Source organism: Podospora pseudopauciseta, chromosome 1 (genome assembly GCF_035222475.1).
Source record: "Podospora pseudopauciseta strain CBS 411.78 chromosome 1, whole genome shotgun sequence".
Classification (NCBI taxonomy): domain Eukaryota; kingdom Fungi; phylum Ascomycota; class Sordariomycetes; order Sordariales; family Podosporaceae; genus Podospora; species Podospora pseudopauciseta.
Window position 1 is genome coordinate 1768965 of NC_085892.1, and position 23749 is coordinate 1792713.

Sequence of the window (23749 nt, forward strand, 5' to 3'; positions counted from 1 at the left end):
CGGTCTTGGTGTCGTACTGTGTGGTAGGTCGCTTAGGTAGGTATTCAGGATGGTGTATAGAAACACGAAAAGGTCAAAGCGGCACCCTCATTTATTTCACACGTCATCTAACTCTCCAAAGGTTCCTTCAAAGCCAAAGCACCTAGACCATCGGGAAAGGACCGACTCAAGCTATGAAGTCACTGCCCCTGTAGTCGTCCACAACAGAGTCAAAATCTACGCCACCGATCCTCTACAACATCCACTAGAGCCACACACTGCACAGCCTTTTTTTTCTAGTCATATCATCATTTTCCATTCATCTATCATCGGGCATTTCCCAAAATCCAAACCAGGGTATCGCTCATTCAAAACCATTGCTCTCCCCCGATCTAGTACTTGTACCTATCCTCTCCCTCCCTCTTCTGAAACTTATTCAACAACCAATATTGCGCATTCGCCACGATCGACATGAAAAGCGAAGCTGAGCAAAGCGCAACAATAATCGTCCACCCAGTCCTATAAACAGGCGCATCATGCGCCTGGAAGATTTGCGAGCCAGCAATACCAGCAATGTTCGCACCCATGACAAAGATAGCCATAGTGATGGAGCGCTCGCCGGCAGATCTGGCGTTGAGGGAGAGCCAGGCTCCGTTGACGGCGTCTGAATCATATCTGTCAGTGATGTCGACTGGAAATGAGATGGGGGGGTAACATACGCCAATTGGCCATAAAAGCAGTAGCCATAGTCAAGAAACCGAACCGGAGGTCTCTATTAGGGGAGGTGATCAGGAGGCGGTTTCCAAGCTGGAAGACCCAGAGACCCAAGACACCAAGGAACACCATCAGCCCTCTCTTGCTGTACTTATCCGCGAGCCAGCCCCAGAGGAGGTTGAGGACCAAGAGAATCCATGCGCCGATTGTCATCATGGCGTTGGACTGCAGTCTGCCGTAGCCGAAGCCGATGACGAGGGTGGGGGCATAGGCACCCAGGGCATGAGCGGAAGCCATTCCGAGGATGGTGGTGAGAAAGTGAGGGAGGATGCGCCAGTTGGTGAACTGTTGTTTTCGGTTAGTCTTGGTTGCTGGCCCAGGTGAGATTGGCCGGACTTACAGTATCCTTCACTTCACCCCAGCTGACATTTTGTCTAGGCTGGAGCTTGGACGGGTCGTCCTTGAAGACGCGTGCTTGCAGAATCGCAGACTCTCTCTCGGTGAAGTAGCGGAAGCTCTTGCCTGCGATCAAGGATCTTGGGTTGGCTGGGGACTGGGGGAAAAAGGCGATGAAGATGAGGCCGACGACAATGGTAAAGAGGCCTTCGAGAAGGAACAGCCATTGCCACCCAGAGAGACCGGCAATACCTCTCATGTGCAAACTGTAGATAAGGTCAGAAAAGTTTCAAATAAGACGGTCAACATGCAGAACATACATTCCATAAGCAATGAGACCTGAGCAAGCGCCGGCAAAGAGGTTACCGAGGAAGTAGTAGGAGAACCGCCTCGAAATCTCACTGCGCTTGTACCACCGGGTCATGGTGTAAAGACCGGCAGGAATAAAACCAGCTTCACAGAGACTGTAATATCAAGATTAGTCTCTCTTTCAATGTGGCATATCCCGAGGTAGCAGGGACATACCCAAGAAGCAATCTGGTCGTCAGATATGGCCCCAAGCCCTTTCCCTTGATAAAGGCTTGAAAGGTAGCGACTGCACCCCAGGCAAGAATCTGGCTGCCAATCCATAGGGTTGGGCCAACACGATATAGGATGATGTTGCTGGGAATCTATGACTTGTTAGTCTGAAGCTCAGGCATATGGTTGATGGTGACCTACTTCGAGAAGCACGATGCCTGTAGACAGCAGCTGCTGGCCGATGTTGAACTGAAACTGTGTGATTCCCACTTCCTGCATAAAAAAATCCGTCATGGCATTGCCGCTTGATTAAACGTATGTTAGTCATCGTGATAGAAATAAGGGCATGATGGCTCAACTTACATGTTTCCGCGATCTATTTGGAGGGCAAAGAAACCAAGGATCAAGAGAGGCATGATGAGAAAGTCAACCCTGAAAGAGTCAAGTCAACAATGGTTCATGATGTCAGTTCAAGGACATGGAAAGCGTACCTTCGAAGCAGTGCCTTCTCCTCTTCCTCTGTCCAGGTGATTTCTTGTCCATCGTCGTCGGTGAAGCTCTGGCTCGCACTGCTCACTGTCACCTTCTCAAGTTGTTTTTCGTCGGCCATTTTGGTGTCGACTGGTATCACAAACAAAATCAAACAAAAAAGTGAAACAGATAGCGCAAAGGAAAACGCTGAGCACTTGAAAAGGCGCCGAGGAAAGTGATGATCGACTTCTTGCATGCAACGCAACGTCTTGCTACCTATCTATACTCCAAATGTGAGTCCATGGCCCAACCGATTCGACATGGGGTTCAAGTTCGATGGAGCATTCTTTTTCACTAAAACTTAGGTAACGTCCTCGGCTTTCCTCATGCGCCTAACTTGTTAGCATCTTGAATTTCAGCGAGCTGGAAACACGAAAACGAGCCATTGCAACGAATATCGACCCTGTAATTGAATTCACTTGTGGTAAGAAAGCGGTGGTGCAGGCGTGGTGCAGCAAATGTGCAGGGGTTTGCGCCAGTTTGGCGTGCTTGATGCCATCGACATGGAGAGGCACGTCATCTGTCACCATCGTGGGTTTCCACCTTCGGTCTCTTGAAATACCACCAAAACCCCCTCTCTCGGTATACACTCCCGCAACGGCACCGGCCTAGTGCTGCATCATGCATACAAACGGTGTGGGATTGGTTCGGCGTCTGATAATGCCATTTGATGCCTGCATCGTCTCATGGCTCTCTGTCGTCGGCGTTGGGTGACTGAAGGCCTGGACTAGCAGATTGGGACGGCATTTGAATGGCACTCCAAGCCATCATGGAAACCTCGGATTTAAGCGGGCATAATATCGTGATAGCAAAGGATGTCCAAAAGTTGCATCATGGGAGAGTGCCGGAAAGCTGGGTGTTTGAGACGATATTTGAAGGGCGTGATGCGTCGTTGGGCATGTTGGACTGAATGAAGACTGGAGAGCTGAACTGACTTGAGCTGAAGACGACCCCGATCCAAGACTCTAGAACGCACCTTCCTGACCAAAGATATCCACAGTCCACATCAAACTGGGAAGTTTCGGCCGCAAACATGGCCCACCTTGCTGCACGCGCCAATGTTTCCCCGGACTCGGGATTTCCAGTCACCCTCCACCCACACTTCAACCCCAAGATCAAAGATCATGTCCCTCCAGAGCCACCACACAAAGAGCGAACCCCAGCGCCCGACAGAGGTCTCTTTGCCAACCCCGACAAGAAATCGTTGCTCTCGATCCCCGGTATCAAAGTGGTTCCCTTGACCGAATCGATTGGAACCGTCCTGGAGAATGTTCAGCTCTCCGCCTTGACACCACAACAGCTCGATGAGCTTGCTCTGCTGGTCAACGAACGCGGTGTGGTCTTCTTCCGCTCTCAAGATCTGACCACTGAAGGTCAGGTTAAACTCTTTGAACACTATGGAGAGCTCGACCGTCACCCGTCTCAGAAAGACACGCGCCATCATGTCATCAGAGGCAGCACCATAGATCACAGGGAGATATTGGCCTACACCCCTTGGCCAAGCGGCGATTTCCATGCCGACACCTCTTTCGAGATCAACCCGCCATCTTACTCGATGCTCAGAATGGAAGAGCACCCGCCTGTTGGTGGTGACACGGCGTGGGTATCGTCTTATGGTCTGTACGATACTCTGTCGGATGCCATGAAGTATGCTCATTGTTGTCACTGCTCCGATATGTCTTTTGTGTCCTGACAAAGCGTAAACAGAAACTTTTTGTCCGGTCTTCACGCCGTTCACACCTCTCGTCTTCAGTACGACACCATCCTCGACCTTTGGCAAGTGCCTCCCAACCGTGCCCCAATCGACACCCACCACCCCGCTGTTCGGACTCATCCAGTCACTGGCCTCCGGGCACTGAACGTCAACCCTGGCTTTGTCACGGGCTTCGCCGAGTTGAAGAAATATGAAGGTGATAAGATTTTGGACTTCTTGAACTATCACATCCATTCTGCGGATGACCATTATGTACGATTCAAGTGGGAGGTGGGGAGTGTTGCGTTGTGGGACAACCGAGCCGTGGTTCATCGCGTAATTCCCGGATCGTACGAGACCCCTAGGAGAGGCATTAGAACGACTGTTTTTGGAGAAAAGCGTATGTACTACTGGTGCATTGTGTCGGGGTGTTGATCGAACTGATAGCTGACGTGAACTTGAACAGCATACTTCGATCCGAAGAGCGAGGGAAGGTTGGAGAGACAAAAGAGGCTAAAAGCTGAGAAAGAGAACGAAGATAAAGCCAATGGTGTCAGTGGAACTAACGGCAATGGGGTCAGCCACTGAGTGGCATTTGTCGATGTGGAAGATACGGGGAAAATACGGGGAAAATACGGGGAAAATACGGGGAGTATCCCAGGCATGTGGGTTGGATCATGTTGGTTCCAGACACGGTATATCTCAGGTTTCACAAGCATGCTTTCGATGATGACCACATCCATTTGTTGTGGGAGAGGAATGCGAAATCAAGGTGGCGAATCAGCCAAGGCCCGAATCATTGTCCCCGTGTTTCTGTTGGTATAATACATTTTTTGAATTATTTCAGTGTTGCAACTAAATAATTGCCATGTTGTCCCTGAACTGCACAATCAGCATCCGGCCACATGAGACAAAACACGAGCCGGAGAAGTCCCAGATACAGCGTTGGGACCCAGCAAACATTTAATGGCTCTCACGATGCAGACTACAGGCGTTACCAAGGAAAAACCCTCTCCAAAAAATGGCACTGCAAAAGTAAGTAGTTAATAATAATTACGCATTTTATTGGTTTGCAATGCCGATTATTTTGGGGGGAGGGTGCCAAAAAAGGGAACCTTCCTGTGACGGAGACAGGTCTTCACTAGGTACCTAGGTACTAGTTGTTTTTGAAGCCCACACCAATGAGACCAACATCATTATAGCTTTGGTTAATGTGACGATATCTACGTTCGACTGTCTTTGATTGATGTCTCTTTCATAAGATTTTGATGTTTGTATTTGAGCACCATAATCAACCGCGAATAACCACCCAACTGAACTGCTGAAAGAGTGTCTTGACGTCAAGAGGAGGCTTTTCATCAACATGATCAGATCATGAGATACCTACGATACAGAGTTGACGATCCAAAGAATACACTTGGTTTCCGAAACCTGACCCTTGGTAAGTCGTCATGTGTACCTTTGATACTAAACCGACGGCAGCTTCTAGTATATGTAATGCCCAATTCCCACTTCAAAGTCTTACCCTTCATGACTGCCAAAGCTACCGGCAAAAAGTCAGAATTGCCACACACATTCTCACAAAACTTCAACGACAAGTCAGCCTTGCCGGATATACTCAACATCCCACAACACTACCTCAAACTACTCACCGACAACGAGCCACCTCCACAAACATGTGCGCAAAGCATTACAAGTACTGCAATGACCCATCGGCTCTGCGCAACCGAGATGTCCGTCACTATCAACAAATGCCCCGCAGCCATAAAGCACGGCAAAGATTGTGACCCGTGTTTAGGTCAAAAGGTGACGCAGGAGGGGGGTAACTGTGGCAGACACACTTTGCCGAGTGTTATATTGAAGAAGACTTAATCATGAGTGGGCGCTCATGATGAATACTGTGGTCGCAGTGGTGGGACTTGGGCTATGGAAACGGTTCCTGCATGGCAGCTGAGGATCGTTTGCTTGCATTGTTTTGCCCGTGCCATGGGCATTTGTTGATGGAATTACGTATTGTTGATTTATTGGTCATGATGTTGGTGGCCAGGTACCTACCTAGACTTGATATCAGTTGCTAGTTGGAGAAACTCAATACAGCAATAAAACCCCTGGGAGTCACCATACAGCGTCCGTCTACCTCCTCACCTCCACCGTGCTATGCTATATTGGAAACACCAGGATTGAATGAATAGTTTCATGGTAGCGACCCTCTATCGCTTCTATTGTCAAAGAACTGTGCTGTATTTACAGTTACTGCTCTGCCAGCTACTCTCTGTTCTGCCTTGACGTTGTCGGTAATTCCTGTGGACCAATATCATAGGTAGCGGGAAGTTCCACGTGAGTATTGCCCATACCCGGCATCTCAACAGCAGCCCTGTATGCAGTTGGCATCTCCTTTGAAAACACTCCATACTGGGGCGGCAGTGGACCACCGGCTCCATGATAAGTGCTTGTTTGTTGCGTATAACCGCTCTGTTGCGGATAGCCCGCTCCAAATCCAGGTGATTCTGACGCCGGGCCTCCCAATGGCGAAGATTCCGGCAACGAGGAGGCAGCCAGCGCCCTTCGACTCCTCCACCATAAGAAAAATCCAACACCAGCAAGAATGGCGAGTATCGGTATGACCACCGCGATTGCGGCAATAGCTCCGGTACTGAGGCTTGAACCTGCTGGTTCAGCTATTGGCGCGGTGTCCGGGCTTGAAGATGTCTCCACGGATCCCAATTGACTTGTGGGCGAGGAAGTCGTTATTGGAGGGTTTGTGTTTGAGGTTGATTGCGTGTTTAAGGACGATATGTCGGTCGTCTGGTGTACCATGCGAACGCCAAACGCATTGATGCCTTGCGGAGATATGAATGTCTGGGTTTCGGTGGCGGTCACGCCGTTCCTAGATGTGGTGACCGTGACAACGTTGCCTGTCCATTTCGCTTTGAACGTGCAAAAATGGTCCACCCAAGGTGCGGAGAGTACAGCATTAGAAGGAACACAAGACAAAGAGATGTCGCTTCGGTATATTGGGCAGCAGGTCACCGTGGTGATCGTACTGACGCCCTTGGAATCCGAACAAGCACTCCAGTACCCGCTAGGACAAGCGATGCCGGGGGAGAAAAAGGAGGTTGACTCGGTGTCGAATCCTGGAGGAAGGCAGGTAGGGTCGTTATCCATAACCCAAATATTTCCGGGCATGTATATGCCATTGCAAGCAGGAGGTCTCGAGTACGTCGTTGTAAGCGGTTGAAAGGGGAAGGAGGTCATGGCAAGGGTTGCCATCATGACAGATACACTGAGAGATGGATCCAGGTACGTAAAGGCGAGAGATGGCAGGTGCTGTCAAGAGGATATCACTGAGACCATCGTGAAAAAGAGAAGAAGGATAACAGAAAAATGGAGAAGGTGACGGCGGCATGGTGGAGGCAGTTTGAGCTACCTGATGCTTTATCCCCCCCCGGTGATAACATGTCGGAAAGACTGAGCCAAATCTCTCAAGTGCGAGCAACCCGCACTGATCCGGGAGCTGAACTGGGGGCTAAACCATTTCGAGTTTCGTGTAGCAGAAGGTTATTGGAGGTTACGCATCTGTTGGTTGCATTGTGCAACATAGCCAGTTCAGGGGTAGAAGCACAGCAGCATTGGGTGAAGAAGTCGGGAGCGGCGCAGCAGGCGCAGTCCGAGGCTGATGATCTGGTTACCGGATGTGACACGGAACCAAACATAGGACCATTCAGTAGTGGCTCTCACTGTGGGCAGTGAAGGTTAAAAAAGATATTTTGAAAGCTCTAGGCCTGGTACGGGCGCCTATGCGTAGGGACTGCATCTTGACCAGAGAACAATAAGACAAGCTTCAGCAAAAGGTTATGAGGCTGCGAGCACGTGGGAGAGCTGCAACCTGCAAAGGCGTTTGATGAGCGTTGCGCAGACCAAACACATTTCGAGCAACGATGATAAGATAAGAAATCCGATAAAAGATAAGAGTGTCAGAACTCAGCTGCTTGAGTGAGTTGCGGGGAGAAAAGCTGAAGGTGGGGCCTGCCCTCGTCAAAAACCCGCAACAGGCCGGCAAGTCACGGGACCGGGTCAAATTTCGACCGTGCACCCACACTTGCACGGCAGCCCTGGGCGAAATTGTTGCAAATTCGCGAAAACCAAAGAGAGAGGCAGCTGGCCCACGACACCACACGTCAACCACACCACATCACGACCCCATCCAGCCGTCAAAATGGTGAACGTCCCCAAGACCAGAAAGACCTTCTGCAAGAGCAAGGAGTGCGGCAAGCACCAGCTCCACAAGGTCACCCAGTACAAGGCCGGCAAGGCTTCGGCCTTCGCTCAGGGAAAGCGCCGTTACGACCGCAAGCAGAGCGGTTACGGTGGTCAGACCAAGCCCGTCTTCCACAAGAAGGCGAAGACCACCAAGAAGATCGTTCTCAGACTGGTGAGATTGCCCGATCGCTGAATCGAGGACGGAGGGATGCTAAAACGGGTGGAATAGGAATGCTCCGCGTGCAAGGCCAAGAAGCAGCTCCCTCTCAAGCGCTGCAAGCACTTCGAGCTTGGGTAAGTTTTTGTTCGCCTTTTTCCTTGACAGCATCACGAATTCGAGAGACTCCTGCGAAACCGACCGGCATAATGAAAACCGATTGTGTGGACCACGAGCTTCCGACTACCCCGCGGCGGCGAATCTGCGACCAGGACCACTCCGAGTACGAACACGCTTCACGACACCATACGGAAAGTTTGATCCAACACTCGTCACATATACAATGGGAATTCGATGTTTGGGGTACAAAATGCCGGGGGAATCATATCCAGGTTTTCGAGCTGTTGCGGTCAGCATGACACCGGACGATGGGCAGCTATGATGTGTCGAACCAATCACCTCCGAATATCGGCAACACGATCTCGACATAGACTCATCGCACCACGAGAATATTTGTGATGCATGTTTCGATCCCCAAAATGCTCGACGTCATACGACGTCAAGATACGGAACAGGGTTCTGCGGCAGTCTCTCGAATTTGGTGTACCAATTGCCGGACCGAACACGTGCTGACAGATTGTGCTACAGTGGTGACAAGAAGACCAAGGGTGCTGCCCTCGTCTTCTAAATGCGCTCCGGCTGGAAATGTGGGTGGTGAAGATTTGAAGACATTGGCTCTGGTTTTCGGGATTTGCCTGCATGGGAATTTGCCGCGCCATGTCGTGGAGCATCACAATATGATTTCGATGTTGACATGGGAATACCGGGCATAGAGGATCATGTACATGGGCATGGGTGGTTTCGGTCGCGGGACAACAAGCAACAATACCATCCTCGGGGCGTTTCGTCTGCGCTTTTTCACGAACACTGCTTCCAGTTTCCTCACACTTCAACGACCGAACAAGCGCCCTTGGTGCAGTGACCGCAACTGTTTTGTACGCATGTCGGGGCTGGTGGCTACGACGAATGTGAGGTTGGGCGGGAACTGGGAATCCCGTTAGCCAAGAAAACGGGCCAATGTCTTTTTGAAGCTGAATAAATTAAGTGGACGCACCAAACCTACTCCCACCATCGTTTCCCACTCCCATTCTTGCTGTGTATCCAGAGCCCCGAACGCCGTAGAACAGGTTTCCCTTCGCTGCAGTCTTGAGCGCTCAGTTCCTATGATCCATTACAGATCTAATATGAGAATTAACCACCACATACCAGTATAGGACCAAACAAATGACCCGATTTGAGGACTCGGTTGCGCGGCATCTGATTGGAAGCATGTCGAGCGGCTAGACGCGATACAGCTTGGGTTCTCACCGCACTCCCTGATGGTGATGCCGTCTGGATGTGGTTGCACAAATGGCCAGCAACGCTCAACAGCGTTTTGGCCCTCACCAATCCCGACTTGACAAACAAGCGCAGCCAGTTGCAATAGTTCGAGGGGCCAGTCACAGGGCGGTGCCATCGGCAATGAAGCGAGCTGCTGAGAGGTTGAAACAAGCCTGGTGGACACGCAGTCGGAGAGGCTTAATCTCAGCCGCAGCTGCACACAGTCGGGTCTGGGAGACCTCGCGGGATCCAGGTTGGGTTTGGCTTTCTCTGTGTGCCCAATATCAGGGCACCGATGCCCGGCCACAGAATGGTTCACATGCATGTCCGATCTGCTGCCTTTCCAATGGGCTCCAGAAGAGGGAATATTGACCTGCCTCTCCAAGACCGAGTCAACACACAACGTTCATGAAACATGATCCTGGAGGACCTGACTGATACAAACCTATTTATCACTCAACAACGAACCTCGAGATAACACCATTGAGAAGACACCTGACATTACCAGGCCAGGGGACTTCGTCTGTGCCCCGCGCCCACGCCATCAAAAACTATGCAGCAACCCCTTATTACACCAAGAGACGACCGAGCCGCCTATGAGTACAGCATCCAGGCCACGGAAGATTACAACTATGAACCAAGGAGGACAGAGGAACAGGTCGCGCCGACATGGCAGCCACCAGCATGGAGACCGACTGACACACCCAACTACAAGCCAAAACCACTGCGATGGCCATTCATCAGCGGTCTTATGGTCCTGCTAGTCGTGGCCATCGCCCTTATCACTTTTGCCGACAAGAGCCTGCCAAACTCAGACACGAGTGCTCGGTTTTTGGGACTACATCCCAATGCCTCGCAACCTGTGCGGCTAGCTCGCGATGTTCTCCCGAACAACACAGCAACCATGACCCCAGTCAGTGGCATGACTTCGATGTCACAGAGCACTCTGAGTTTCGAGGAAGAGGTCAGGGTCGCTGTTCAGAGCAGTTATTCCCCAGAGATCGTGTCTCAGGCGACACCGACGCTTCAGTCGTCTACCGAAACACAGTCTATACCTTCTTCCGGCTCAACGTCCCCGATCTTCATCGTGACAGGCGTCACAGAGACCGAAAGACTGTCTCTCTCAGCTTCAGAAACGATGGATAACAACGCGTTTAGGTTGCCAGATTCTGAAACAAGCAATCCATCAAGCGTTCCGTCAGTCACGATATCTCAAGACACCTCAGCAACTGCCTCTGGTTTATCGTCTGTAACCGCTCCCCCTTCAGAGCCTGTCAGTTCCAGCACCAGTGCGACCAGCGTGAGCGGCATGTCGTTGATACCGATATCTGTCTCCATATCTTATTTTACACGAAACGTTACAGTTCCTGTCACGACAATTCTCTTCACCTCAACATTCACCAGAACTCGAACGTCTTCGTTCAGCAGTGCTTCTACATTTACCACAACATTTGTGACAGATGTGACCGATGTGGCTCCAACCACGGTCATGTCATTCTGGTCATCAGATGGATCAGAAGGCACAGTCCCTATTTCCACTGGCATGGGCACTGGCGTGAAGCCTACAACAATCGTTTCAGGGGTGACGACGACCGTTGCAGGTGTTTCCACGGCGACAGATGTTGTGACGTCTGTTTTTACCAGCACGCTTACCGGAGTGGTGATTCCAAGCGTGGGCCAGGTTACGATCACTTACTTCCAGACTGTCATGCCTGTTCCAGTCACAGAGCCACCTAACCCGGTCAAGGTGACGGGGGTGGAAGTCATTGACGGGACAGTCATTGAGGTTATTAAAACTCAGGGGCCTGTTGTGGTCGTTGTCCCCACAAACGAAGTCCAAACTAGGGTGGTTGAGCAGGAGATTAGAACTGGTGTCGTTCGGGTCGGCGGATCTGCCGTGACCAATGTTGTGGTCATCACACCGACCCCTGGCGTTGCCATAGGCCAAGTTACTAATGTCGATGGTGCACCCCGGACCATTCAAGCGGTTGTGGCACCAGTCGAAGTTGGACAGCCGGTAACTTACACAGTCGTTGACAACGTCGGGGGCTCGCTTGTTTCGCAAGTTGTCGTTACTACACCGGCTGGGCCGCCTTATCAACCGGTTTCATACACTGTTGTCCGCGAGCAAGGGGGATCTCTTGTGACTCAAGTCGTAGTAACCACACCAACAGGCCCTCCAGGCCAGCCGATAACCTACACCGCCATTAACATGGAAGGAGGAACCCCGGTGACCCAAGTCGTCGTCACCACACCTTCCGTTGACGGCCCTTTCGTGCCCATCACCTACCTCGTCACAACCAACATAGGCGGCACCCCAACCGTCGTCACCATAACCCCCGCCCCAACAACCTTTGTCACCACCATCGACGGCACAACCATAACCCGGGTGACAACCCCCCCAGTGACGAGCTTCACCACAACCATAGACGGCACCCTCACCACCCTAACCCTAACCACCACCCCAACCAACACCTCCCCCATCACCCTCACGCTCGCCACGACCTCTCGCGAGACCCTAAGCACCTTTACCAGCACCATCCCCCCCACCACCTTTCTCACCACCATCTCCGGCTCCCTGAGGACAATAACCTCCACCCCCTCCCCCACCACCTCCCTCTCAACCCGCCTCCCCACAACCCTAACCTACACCTCAACCACAACCCCAACCCCCTCCTCCCCATCCGAATCCCTCGTCCCCCAAACAAGGGTAATCTCTTGGTCCGAAACCGACATCTTCCTCGGCACCTTCCTCCCCGCCCTCCTCGCCATTGCCATCGTGATTCCCCTCCGCATCATAGACCTAAACGCAAAACTCTACCAACCCTTCCAGTCCCTTACCCTCCCCACTGGCAGTCTGGGTGCTAACACCCTACTGGTCCAATACTCTGGCGTCCTGTCGTTTGTTACGCCAGTCATCACCCTCTTGCAGGCTAAACACCCTGTCCCATTCGTGACGACGCTCATGGTCGGTTGTGGGAGTTTGATGGTCCCTTTTGCGACTGAGGCTATCGGGCTGAAGCTTCATGGGGATTGTTATCTCAACACTGCGAGTAAGAACTGCGGTCCGGCGCTGGGGGTGAACAGGACGGCGGGGTATGTTCTTGTTGGCCTGATGGTTGTCGTGGTTGTTTTGCTAGGGGTGGTGATGTGGTTCACGAACTGGGGACGGAAAGGGGTCACGGGGGTGAGGGCGAATCCGTGGAATTTGGCTGGGATGGGGTCGCTCCTGGGGGGGGTGAGGAGTGATTTGGGATGCGGGCATGGCAAAAAGATGAGGTATAAACGGTATGGAATGGGGTGGTATCGGAATCGGGATGGGAGGGAGGATTACGGAATGATAGTGTTGGATGAGGCTGGTCAGGGGTTGCAACAGCAGCAACATCCTACCTCTGTGAGTGAGAGTGACGACATGGATGGGAGTGATGCGGTAGCTGATTTGAAAACGGGGGTGTCGGGGAGTCATTTACCTTTTATGACGTTGAGGATACCGTGGAGGGTCGGGCTGATTCTATTTCAACTTGCCGTCTTCATTTTCATCATCTATTACCATGCCTACTACCGCGGCGGGATCAAGGACAATGGCAAGCTCTGGACGTTTATGAACGCCAACACCTTTGGGGTGAGGTTCTTGTCGGCGATTATCGGGGTGATAGTAGCGTTTTGTTGGCAGTCTTTCTTTCTGAGTAAGTCCCCCTTTCTCATCTCCATCCAAAAGAGAATCGTGTTCACTAACAATCAAATCAAAAGGCGTGAGCACCATGACCCCCTTCCAACTAATGGCTCTCTCAACCCAACCGGCCTCCCGCTCCATCCTCTTCTCGCCGAACACGAACCCCTTTTCGGGGCTCTACTCCGCCATCAGAAACAGACACATGTTCCTGCTCGCGGTCTCAATAGCTGCGATCATGTCAGAGTTCTTGCCGGTGCTGCTCTCCAACGTCCCCTTCAGCCTCTACCAAACCTCCGCCGCGGCGACCGCCTGCGCGGTTCTTTCATGTCTCTTCTTGGCAGTGATGCTCGCCGTGCTCGGCTGGTCGTTCTGGATCCGATACCCCCCGATGCCCGCTGACCCGAGGTCCATCGCGGGGATGATGTACTACCTCTCCCAGTCACCCACCCTGCTGGCAGATTTGGAGGGGATATCCTCCATGGACGGGGCCGCAAGGCGCAAACGAATAGAAGAGAACGGTGGGAGATATTACTACGGGGTGCTGCCTGTTTCTGTGGGGAATGGGTTATGGGAGTCTCAGGACAGGAGAAGGCTAGGGGTGGAGGTGGAGACGGGAGGAGGTAGTGGTAGTAGTGGGTACGAGCCTGAGGACGGAACAACCCCGGCTTTTGCTGCGATGGACGGGCCGGCTATGACGGAAACGGCTCGCCGAGGCGAATACCATGCCGTTGATGGCAGTGGTGATGGTGGCAGTGGTGAGTTGAGGCATGATCGGAGCTTCATGAGTCAGAACACGGCGTATCAGGGACATCGGATTGATGAACAGCCTGCGATGTATGGTTGAGTTTGCCCCGAACTTGACCGACAGTTCATTATTGAGGAAGGAATGCCGGGAATCCTTTTACCAACAACATCCCACACGCACGTGAACACTTGGGATACGGATATCGAGGCTCGGATCAGTGTACTCGGACTAGAATCAGCTGAGTGAGAGCCTGGCCAAAAAAAAAAAATGCTGGCTTGCTGTTGCTGCTGCTGCTGTTTGTTCGGCCGAACACAACAAAAAACAACCGACATGGGGGACATCTTCTACACAACAGGCAGGTGCAACTCTAGTCACTCCGCATCATTTTTGTTGGTACGAGATTTCTTTTTCGACTGAGGAGTGAGGTCAGCACCGTTTCTCTTGGCCCCGTTTTGTGGTCTTTTTTGTCATCAGCGCAGGGTTGCGTTGCATGCGGCTCAGTTGCGTTAAGATGACGCCAATACGGAGTCCCAAACCAGGGGAAATCGATAGCGCGCGAGGCTTGGGGGGAAGTTCTCGAAGGCAAATAGCTTACACATGTTCCCAATACTACTAGTAGCGAGGCAATTGCCTAGAAACAAGTTCCTTGCATCTCGTTTTCAGTCTGAAAAGGCTTTTATAGATGTGAATGGCATGGTGGCATGGTGGCATGGTGGTTGTAGAGAATAAGACGTGAGGTCACTCGGCAACAGCTCCCCAAAACTTTGGATCGGACAGAAGCGAGCGAGAGCGGAACCGGGCGCAGGGGTGAGGTGGCGGTGGAAGTGGAATCATATTGCTCCGTAGTGAACCCTTTTCTCACGGGGTTCTCACGAGGGCTTGGTAGGGTAGAGCGGGCCTGGACATATTTGCAGGCTACGACCGAGGCTGCTAAAAGACCATCAGCGATAAATCTCGAACGTTTTCAAGATGTCCAATCTGCTTCAATTGCTTCTCAACCAGCTTCTCAATCTCAGCACTATCCTTATAGCTCTCGTTACAGTGTCTTGTCTTGATGAATCCTATTTTTGTCGTCCACAGCGTCGGTATTTTTTTTTTGGACGGTTTCTGGTTTCCGGGTAAACTTGGCAACTTGGCAACTTGGCAACTTGGCAACTTGGCAAGCTTCGCGGGACGAGGATGATCAACCAGCAGGCGCGACCCTGGGAGTTGGACCTGTTGTGGTGATATCGAACTCTTGGCAAGCTATCTTCCAAGCAGGCAGCGCAAACACATGGCGCGACATGGTTCTGAAGTGGGGGTTTGAGGACGTTAGGCATCTTGGGGTCATCTCGATACGAGAAGGACAAGCAAATAAACCCCTCTTTAGCAGGTGCGGGTTTGAGAATAAAGTCCAGGGAACTCATGGTGGGTTTATAGCGCACACACATAGTGTCCGTGTACCACGGGAATTGTTTCTTCAAACAGCAAAGGCCAAAAAGGGGAAATAAAGTTTGACATGTCTTGATCTTGTGCGATGTTACATGCTTCACGCTGCCAGGCTGGCCAACTGACTTCAATATCTCGTATGTGAGAAAAAAAGAAAGAGAAGAAGAAAAAAGAAGGGTCCAAGGGAAAGCAAGATTGTCAGCTGAGCTGATCTGTAGGATGCACGCCATGCAGTAAAATATTGACAGTGTGCAGCATCTTCTTCACCTTGTGCCCGGGCGAGGGACAAATCAGGAGCAAAGTTCTGTCTCATTGAAACACACGAGGTTGGGTTTGACGGTACGTGAGCCTCGAGATGGATAACACAACATCCAATTTTGCCATGTTTTCCATCAGTTTGGTCTACTGTGGCTCCCTGTGGCGCACCCTCCACAACTTCCATCGCTAACACGCGGGGTTGGGTGTGTGACGTAGGGCCGGTTTTTCGGGTGTGATGGGATGGAAGGAAAATTAGAAGGAAGGAAGAGACAGACACAGGGAACGCCGTGCCAGCCACGCCCTTTTGGCTTTTTCTAGACATTGCTCCGAATCATATCCCGCACCCGATGTCGTCCCGATCGAAAAGCAGCCGCATTTGCTTCTTTTGTTTGTGAACAATTTACCGTCCTTGCAGCCAGGGCGGCATTGCATCGCATCGCATCCAGCCATGGGAAAACGGTTCCCATCTCGCATTTATCACTGAGGCCAGGCCGAAGGATACGAACATGACAATAGTTACGTTCAATACGAACTTCCACCGCTACTACCAAGCTGACCTGCTGCTTGCTCATTGGACAAAATTTGCGAACAGGCAGTTGGTGGTGAGTGATATCAGAGGATACTAACGGTCATGATATGCACCTCTTCGGCGACTATGCCGCATGTTGCCCCGGCCGTTGGTTTTCAACTGTAAGATCTAGCTCCGAGTCGGGTATAACTGGAGACAATCAGGTGCCGCAACCGCCCTTCCAACCGTTGCACTCACGTCAGAACCTTGGAAGTCCGTAAGGCAGAACACTGCGAAAAGAGCAGCATTGATCTTTTGATATTCGGGGAAATGGCATGCGGCGTCCGCCCGGGCCAACGGTATCGGCCACGTCCGGTGCTTGTCTCCAGAAATAATTGTTCACGTGTAGTCCTCACCGAGTATTTGTGCGACCAGAGGAGATCACGTCGAGCACTGAGGTGTGGTTCCTGTGCGTTTGCCGAGGGAGCCGCAAGTGTTGGCTCTAGTAGGGATCCCAACTGTCGATGTCTTGGTGTTTCTCTCCGTTTTTGGACCTTGTGGTCTTGGCTTGTTTCTGTACTAGCGCCGTCCATGTGCTCCGTCTTGAAATACTCCGTTTATGTGGAACAAGTGGACTGACCCATTGGAGTGACCCTCTCTTGCTCCTTACTGTGCTGGAGAAGAAAAAAAGGGCGAGAAGCACCATGACTTGGCACTGGACTGAGTGGACCGTTTTCGTGACTGTCCTCAGACCCGATCGGTGACCGTCCGGAATGGGGTATCCCCATGCGCCGCCATCCTATTCCACTTACTCATTTCATGGAGTCTCAAGCGGGATCAGGGGTGTTGTCTTAAAGATATAAGAAAGATGGCGGCCCTTACATCGTCCTACCCCAATCCACCTTCATCATCAGCCCTTGCCTCTCCCCGTCTGCTTGGAAGGTGTTGAGACAGTATATACTGTTGTTGTTGTCACTGTCCATTCTTCACGACTTCACGAGACCATCGACAATATGATCAACGTACCAGTGACCCTCCTCTCGCTGTCGGCGGTAGCCACGGCTGCTGCTTTGGCCGATGCCAACTCCCAGTCTACCAGCCCTAACCCAAGCCCACGACAACATGCCAGAGATACACTCCAGAAGCGTGCCAACTGCGGTTCTGGCATTGGAAACTGCCCTTCCGGTCAATGCTGCTCTCAATACGGCTGGTGTGGCGTCACCTCTGAACATTGCGGAACTGGTTGCCAAAGCGGCTTTGGAACCTGTACAGGTGGTGGAGGTGGAAACAATGAAGAAACTTTGTCGACTCCTCGGCCAAAATTTGGAAGCATCCCCTATGGTAAGCCCCTCTCTGAGATAATTTGAAAACATGAAAACAAGATGACTTACACTTTTCAAAGGCGTCACCATCACCAACTGCAACGCCGCGGGCACCATCGCCCTCACGTTCGACGATGGCCCCTTCCTCTACACCAACCAGCTCCTTGACCTCCTCGCCCAGCAGCAAGTCAAGGCCACCTTCTTCACCAACGGCCTCAACTGGGGAGACGCAACCCAAGCACCATACCCCGATGTCCTGCGCCGCATTGTAAATGACGGCCACCAGCTCGGCTCCCACACCTACAACCACCCAGACCTCAACACCCTTACCACCGCCGCCCGCAGAAGCAACATGGCGCAAAACGAAAAGATCTTCAAGGACGCCCTCGGCGGGTACTTCCCCACCTACATGCGCCCTCCTTACGGCAGCTGCACCGGCCAGTGCCTCACCGACCTGGGCAACCTCGGCTATCACGTCATCAACTGGAACATCGACACCCTCGACTACCAAGGCAACATCCCCAACAGCCAAAACATCTTCAACAGCGCCGTCAGTACCAACGCCGCGGCCAACAAGTACATCGCCCTCGCCCACGACGTCCACCAGGCGACCGTTCAGCAGCTCGCCCTGGGTTTGATCCAGACCGCCAAGAACAGGGGTTACCGTCTGGTGACTGTTGGCGAGTGCCTTGGTGATGCTCCCGTCAACTGGTATCGTGATGCCACGACTGGCAATGCTCGCACCGGCGGCGGTGGTGGCAGCGGCGGCAATCCCAACCCCGGCCCCATCACCTCGACCAATGGTCTCTGCGGCAGCACAAACGGCAATATGAACTGCCTCAACTCTGGGTTCGGTAACTGCTGCTCTCAATGGGGCTACTGCGGCTCTACCGCTGAGTACTGCGGTGCCAACTGCCAGCGGGCCTTTGGAAATTGCAATTAGCTGAGATAAGAGTATATATGTCCGCGGGGACAATGGGGTTTTCAATGGGTTTTCAACGGGTTTTTCAGTTAATAAATAATGTTCCTTACATAATGTCTACAAGTGATGTTGGGCTGTGTGTGCCGAGATAGTGGCGTTCGATTATTGATCCTGAAAGAAACCAATGAAAACAACAGACAAGTTGAAGGCTGATGCTTGTTCAACCGTAGATAAGGGGGGGGACTTAACGGTTGGCCCAGATGTGGTAGAAAAGATGAGCTTCCTTGGCGTGGTTGCCTCCAGACGCTGCCATGTTTTGTGTGATTTTGTGATCGCGTCAAAGGACAGCTTTCAAGAGCTGTAAAGGGGGTGGATGTTTCTCATCCAATAGAACACAAAGAAGAACGCGATTGCTAACCAAGCAAGAAGCTTAGACGCCACGAGAAAGGTTTAATGCAGTGTGCCTGATGGGGGCGTCATCTCTTGGTTCGAACTACACAATCAGTCAGCACCTTTCATAGTTTTTACTGGTGGAACTGACTTATACAAACGAGAGTGCCACGCTTACCTCATTTTCCATATTGCTTACCTGCTGCTCCAGCCTCACCGACGTCATTTGACACTGGGTCCAATCGGCAGGAATTCAAGCCATTTGTACTTTGTAATACCAATCAGCCGAGAGTCTAGTAGATTCATTGGGTCCGTAGGCGGACAACAAGGGGTTGCGTGGTCACACCGCCATACTATCTCGCAGAGGTATTAGTTCTCGCCTTTGTCCATGTCCCAGTCGAATATCCCAGAGTCTTTTTGGACCATCATCCTGAAAGTCTCAGGCGCTAGAGACTGACTCACCATGACATATGTAAGTTTGACTTCCACGTCGTTGCTCCCATCTATAATAAGACCGAGGTTACTGACGTAGGCCAGCAATCCAGTGCCCACTTGCCAATACCCAACCGCGAGCGCAACGAAGGCGGCGAGTTAGAGGTTGTGCCATCTCATTGGTATCCTCAAAGACCCATATCCGCTGTACCATATTCCTGGCGTCGAGAGTGGCAGCCACAGGAACAATGGCAAGGATACGGCGAAACGGAAGACGACAAGCCCAGCGAATACTCTCAGAGTCGATACGACCGGAGTGAGAGTATTTACGAGCCAAAAAAGCAAGCAGCTCGGCACATGCCAAGACGAAAGATTTGCGGCCTGAACCTTTCGATATTCTTGCTTTCATGTGCTGTGGCCTTGTTGTTTGTGGGCGTTGCTGTTGCTGCGGCATTGTTGGGGTCCAAAGTTGCCAAGCTTGAAGCCACAATGCCACCAGAAACAACACAGCAAGCACGATCTGATGTTGAGTCAAACAAGAATGATGTGACGGGGGGGGTTGGCTCAAATGACACCCGTGTGGATGACTTTTTGACGACAAATACCATCTCTGATGGCGAAGAAAGGGGCCACTCCATCACAGGCAGAAGCGTCAATGCCTCCGTCCAAAAGACGACTGCCAGTACAGCCAAAAGTACGACGGTCAGTGTCAGCACCCGCACGACTGAAAGCACGAGTCAAGACGCAACCAAAGCGACTGAGGCCGGAACTAGTGTTCTTGTCAGCGAAACTCGATCCGCCCAGGCGAGTACGGTGCCGTCCACGGCAGGAGAAGTGATCAAGGCTCAGCAAACACCATCGAGAACCATAAGCGCTGTCATCGCGACTGAAACCACCATGATGAAGAAGCGAATTGCTGGGTGGAGCTATGTCGGGTGCTTTGAAGATTCCGGGGACCGCATTTTGATGGGTGATTTCAAGCAACGGAACGATATGACAAATAGCCTCTGCGCCAATATCTGTACCGACCAGAGATACAAGTATTTTGGAACAGAATTCCACCACCGTATGTTTCAACCTCCTTGAGTCCCTGATGAACTCGAGCATTCTGGCTAACAAGGCAATAGAATGCATGTGTGGTGAATCAGTTTCCAGAATGATACCAGCAGACGACTGGCGATGTGATAGGGAATGCGGGGGAAATCCTGTTGATGAGGTGTTTGAGCCGTGCGGTGGTGAATGGTTCACAAGTTTGTGGGAAAGACAATGACCTGGATGGGTGATGCTGGGTTCAGACTGAGCGGTCAAGAGCTGATGCTTTCGGTATGGTTGTAAGGAAAATAAACTTTAACGCCACTTGTTTCAAAATTTCAATAAGTATTAAAGCACGGTCCTCCATACTGCAGTTCTTGTGGTTGCCCTTTGGTGTGACCATGCAGCTCCTTCCCAATCATACAGGTAATAACAATGCTATGGCTTTGAGCCCTATCCAGTGGATCAGAAAAGCAGATCAAACAGCTTTGTTCTCCTATTCACAAAAGGCCTCCCAAGTGATAACGATACAATCCAGGCTCAAGAAACACCCATCCAAGCCAAAGAATTCTTGATTAAAAACTAGAGGGCTTTCTAACTTTGGTTTGGAATCGCCCCATGAAAAGAGGCCCGCAAAATTATTGCTCGCTTTTGCCATTTCGGTCATGTTGTCATTATTCGTTCTGTGGTTCCTCTTCCCTTGCTCCTTCTTCATTCGCACCCCACTTTCTCTCTCTCAGCAAACAGACCAGTCTGTCAGCCACAGACAAGATAATTGTCTTCTACTTGCCCCAAAGTCCAATCTGTAGAGCACACCCAGCACACCCAGCACACCCAGCACACCCAGCACCCCACCCCCTTCATCTGATGTCCTAATTCTCCTCAGTATCAACCACCCCATAGTAGTCCCCACCCTTGAAATCCTCACTGTTTCCAGTTATCGGCGACGTCATCGTCGGCGTCTTCATTGCCGTCGTCGTCGTTATTATCGTCCCAGGTGATACTGAGCCCCCAGGACTTATACTCTCCCCACTACTCTCACCACCCACACTACTCCCCCCATAATCAACCCCCCCTTGACCACCTCCCATCATCCCAACCTCCATTATCCTTCCCGTCGTCGGTGGTGGGCCTCCCCTCAACCCAGAGTAAACCTGCCGCGCCGCATGAGCCAAATAAGCCTGGATCAACGGACAGTCACAATCCGCGTGCTTCAACACCTCATTCTTCAAGTTATACACCTCCTCCCTCAATTGTCCCACGCTGGTCAACAAGCTCTTTCTCCGACTGCTAATCTCTTGCTCTTCTGCCTCTAGCCGGGAGGCGGCGGCCTGGGTCTTGACTCTGTACCGGATCGCGGCTTGTCGATTGCGGGAGCGGAGGTTGGTCCATTCGGCGGTGCTGTTGTTGTTGTCGTTGGCTCCAGAGACGGAGCCTCGTGGTAGTTTTTTGGGTTGTTGTTGTTCTTGTTGTTGTTTTGTACCATCGTCGCCAGTTTCGGTGGGGTGGGAGACGCCAGTTGGTGTTTGTTTGGCGGGGTAGGAAGATGAGAATGCTGGGCTTCCAGCGGTTGTGGGTATTGTGGCCGGGGAGAGGATGCTGCCGGGAGCACTGGTGGAACTTAGGGTTAAGGGCTGACCTGGGGGAAAGTTCACGTCGTGTTTAGGTGGGCGGCCTCGCCGGCGTTTCGGGGGCACAACAAGTGTAAAATCCTGTCTGCGAGTCAAGCTTGTGGAGTGGGCGGCGGGTGTTGTTATTACTGCTGCTGGAGATGGGTGCGTCTCCGCTATTGGGGCTCCTGTGTTGTCGTAGTTATGATCGATTGTGATCCCGTGGTTGGACTGCTGTGCGTTGGGTACCAATCCGTGTTGATGTTGAAGACAATAAGGTGCCGGCGGGGGGACTGAGTTCAGATTCAATTGAGGTTGATCGAGGGGTCCAGTCAAAGAGTACGCCGACTCATTTTGGGCGTGAAGGCAAGAAGCGTCAAACGTACTTTGGCGTTTTACAGGGTCGGCGGTATTGGAATAATCAGAAAAGAAGCTCGGCGGGTTATCGGAGGAATGCTGTGCTGTTGAGTAAACGACGCTGCTTTGAGAGGCATGCGGTGGAAGCCAAAAAGGCGGCGCAGCTGGGTGAGAAGAGCGCTGTTCCTGGTCTAACTCTATCTTTGTGTTGAAGACATGTGAGAGTTCAGACGTTGACCAATTTAGCGGTCCGTGGTTCTGGTAGAGCGCGACGGGAGCGTTATCCAGCCCATCGAAGGTGCCGGGAGCGTAATCCAATCCATTGAAGGTGTCGCTACGAGCGGATGGCCAGTTATCGCAGTGTTGTCCATCATAGCCTATGCCACTTTGTGGGACTCCGCTCGTGGGAAAGGCGGGTGCTGTGGATGAGAAGTCGTCGCCCTGAGAAGCGCCGGCGGATACGGAAAAGACTGAGGGTGTCCCCGACGTATTGAGGCCCTCTTGGTCGTCGTTCATTGGGCTTGGGGTCAATGGAGGTGTGGTATATATTGGGTGGCAGCCTGAACTCGCCACTTTGGTTTGGCCAGGTTGCTCCGGGCATCGGTTTCGAGTTGCCAGGCCAGCACCTAACAGCTCGACTTGAATACCGAGTCAGCGAGCGCTTTGAAGCGGACGAGAAGTGGTATACCGCGCGAGTGCGCGCCTGGTCAAGGCCCTAGGATCAACAAGTCGTGGGCCAAGGAACGGAGCCGAACTGAACTTCTTGGATGAGACTGGAACCAGAGAGGGGTGCATAGGTAGACAAGCAATGACAAGCGGTTGATGACAAGTCTCGGCGGCAACACTTGTCCCGGCAAGTGGAGAGGAGTTTGGGGCTATCACGGACTGGACATGGCTGGACTCCCATACATATGAGTGCCGTGCTATCAGCCGACTAGATACCATTCCTGGTAGTTGTGGCATTGCATAAGTCATGACATTTCTCAAGCACTATTGAGATGGACTCTACATATTGCCGCCATGCCGGGTGCAAATCATCGAAGGCGAGGCTCGTCATCATAAGCCCCCCTGTGGCTTGACCGATTTCAGATAAAGGGGTTGCATTGGTCAGTCCAAGATGACACCACAGACCTTGTCTTCTCTGTGTCGTGTGGCTGCGAGGGTGAGAACAGCCAACCAGCTCTCACGGCAGGGACGGGCTGACCAATGGGAGGCTCTGGAAGCTCTTCCTCCAATGGATTGAAGGGGTGCCCTGGGCGGTCCACCATTCGGATGTTCACCCCAGCACGCCCAGCAATGAACACTTTTGAACTGCAGTGGGGGTCTCTGTCGGTCCGTTGGAGGATAAGAACTCTCACTCACCATAAGATGATACCAATTCCAGGTTTACTAGGTACATGAATACAATGTGGCACCTCCGAGAAGAATCTGGGAGGTTCTCAC

General features: G+C 52.0%; 7 protein-coding genes across 7 annotated transcripts; 4 read left to right on the plus strand and 3 right to left on the minus strand.

Moving 5' to 3' along the window:
* Positions 1–308: 308 nt before the first annotated feature.
* QC763_104730 (uncharacterized protein) lies at positions 309–4513 on the minus strand. Its single transcript, XM_062907043.1, has 10 exons — positions 4469–4513; positions 3116–4446; positions 2100–3064; positions 1972–2040; positions 1810–1912; positions 1615–1760; positions 1410–1553; positions 1094–1355; positions 699–1038; positions 309–643 (listed from the first exon to the last, which is right to left on the minus strand). The coding sequence occupies exons 3-10, from the start codon at positions 2333–2335 to the stop codon at positions 372–374; spliced, it is 1572 nt and encodes a 523-aa protein (XP_062769950.1). The 5' UTR covers positions 2336–3064; positions 3116–4446; positions 4469–4513; the 3' UTR covers positions 309–371.
* QC763_104740 (uncharacterized protein) lies at positions 3173–4420 on the plus strand (the record flags this gene model as incomplete). Its single annotated transcript, XM_062907044.1, has 3 exons — positions 3173–3797; positions 3978–4232; positions 4299–4420. The coding sequence occupies 3 exons, from the start codon at positions 3173–3175 to the stop codon at positions 4418–4420; spliced, it is 1002 nt and encodes a 333-aa protein (XP_062769951.1).
* Positions 4514–6097: 1584 nt separating the features above from the next.
* Positions 6098–7105, minus strand: QC763_104750 (uncharacterized protein; the record flags this gene model as incomplete). Its single annotated transcript, XM_062907045.1, has 1 exon — positions 6098–7105. One exon carries the CDS (start codon positions 7103–7105, stop codon positions 6098–6100), a length of 1008 nt encoding a protein of 335 aa, XP_062769952.1.
* Positions 7106–7665: 560 nt separating this feature from the next.
* RPL44 (40s ribosomal protein L44e) lies at positions 7666–9451 on the plus strand. The gene is made up of 3 exons (XM_062907046.1): positions 7666–8264; positions 8322–8386; positions 8898–9451. The coding sequence occupies exons 1-3, from the start codon at positions 8049–8051 to the stop codon at positions 8935–8937; spliced, it is 321 nt and encodes a 106-aa protein (XP_062769953.1). The 5' UTR covers positions 7666–8048; the 3' UTR covers positions 8938–9451.
* Positions 9452–10182: 731 nt separating this feature from the next.
* QC763_104770 (uncharacterized protein) lies at positions 10183–14146 on the plus strand (the record flags this gene model as incomplete). The annotated part of the gene is made up of 2 exons (XM_062907047.1): positions 10183–13315; positions 13380–14146. The coding sequence occupies 2 exons, from the start codon at positions 10183–10185 to the stop codon at positions 14144–14146; spliced, it is 3900 nt and encodes a 1299-aa protein (XP_062769954.1).
* A 2115-nt stretch (positions 14147–16261) lies between these two features.
* Positions 16262–20656, plus strand: QC763_104780 (uncharacterized protein). Its single transcript, XM_062907048.1, has 2 exons — positions 16262–17582; positions 17644–20656. Exons 1-2 carry the CDS (start codon positions 17255–17257, stop codon positions 18504–18506), a joined length of 1191 nt encoding a protein of 396 aa, XP_062769955.1. The 5' UTR covers positions 16262–17254; the 3' UTR covers positions 18507–20656.
* A 555-nt stretch (positions 20657–21211) lies between these two features.
* On the minus strand, positions 21212–22822 carry QC763_104790 (uncharacterized protein; the record flags this gene model as incomplete). The annotated part of the gene is made up of 1 exon (XM_062907049.1): positions 21212–22822. One exon carries the CDS (start codon positions 22820–22822, stop codon positions 21212–21214), a length of 1611 nt encoding a protein of 536 aa, XP_062769956.1.
* Positions 22823–23749: the final 927 nt, after the last annotated feature.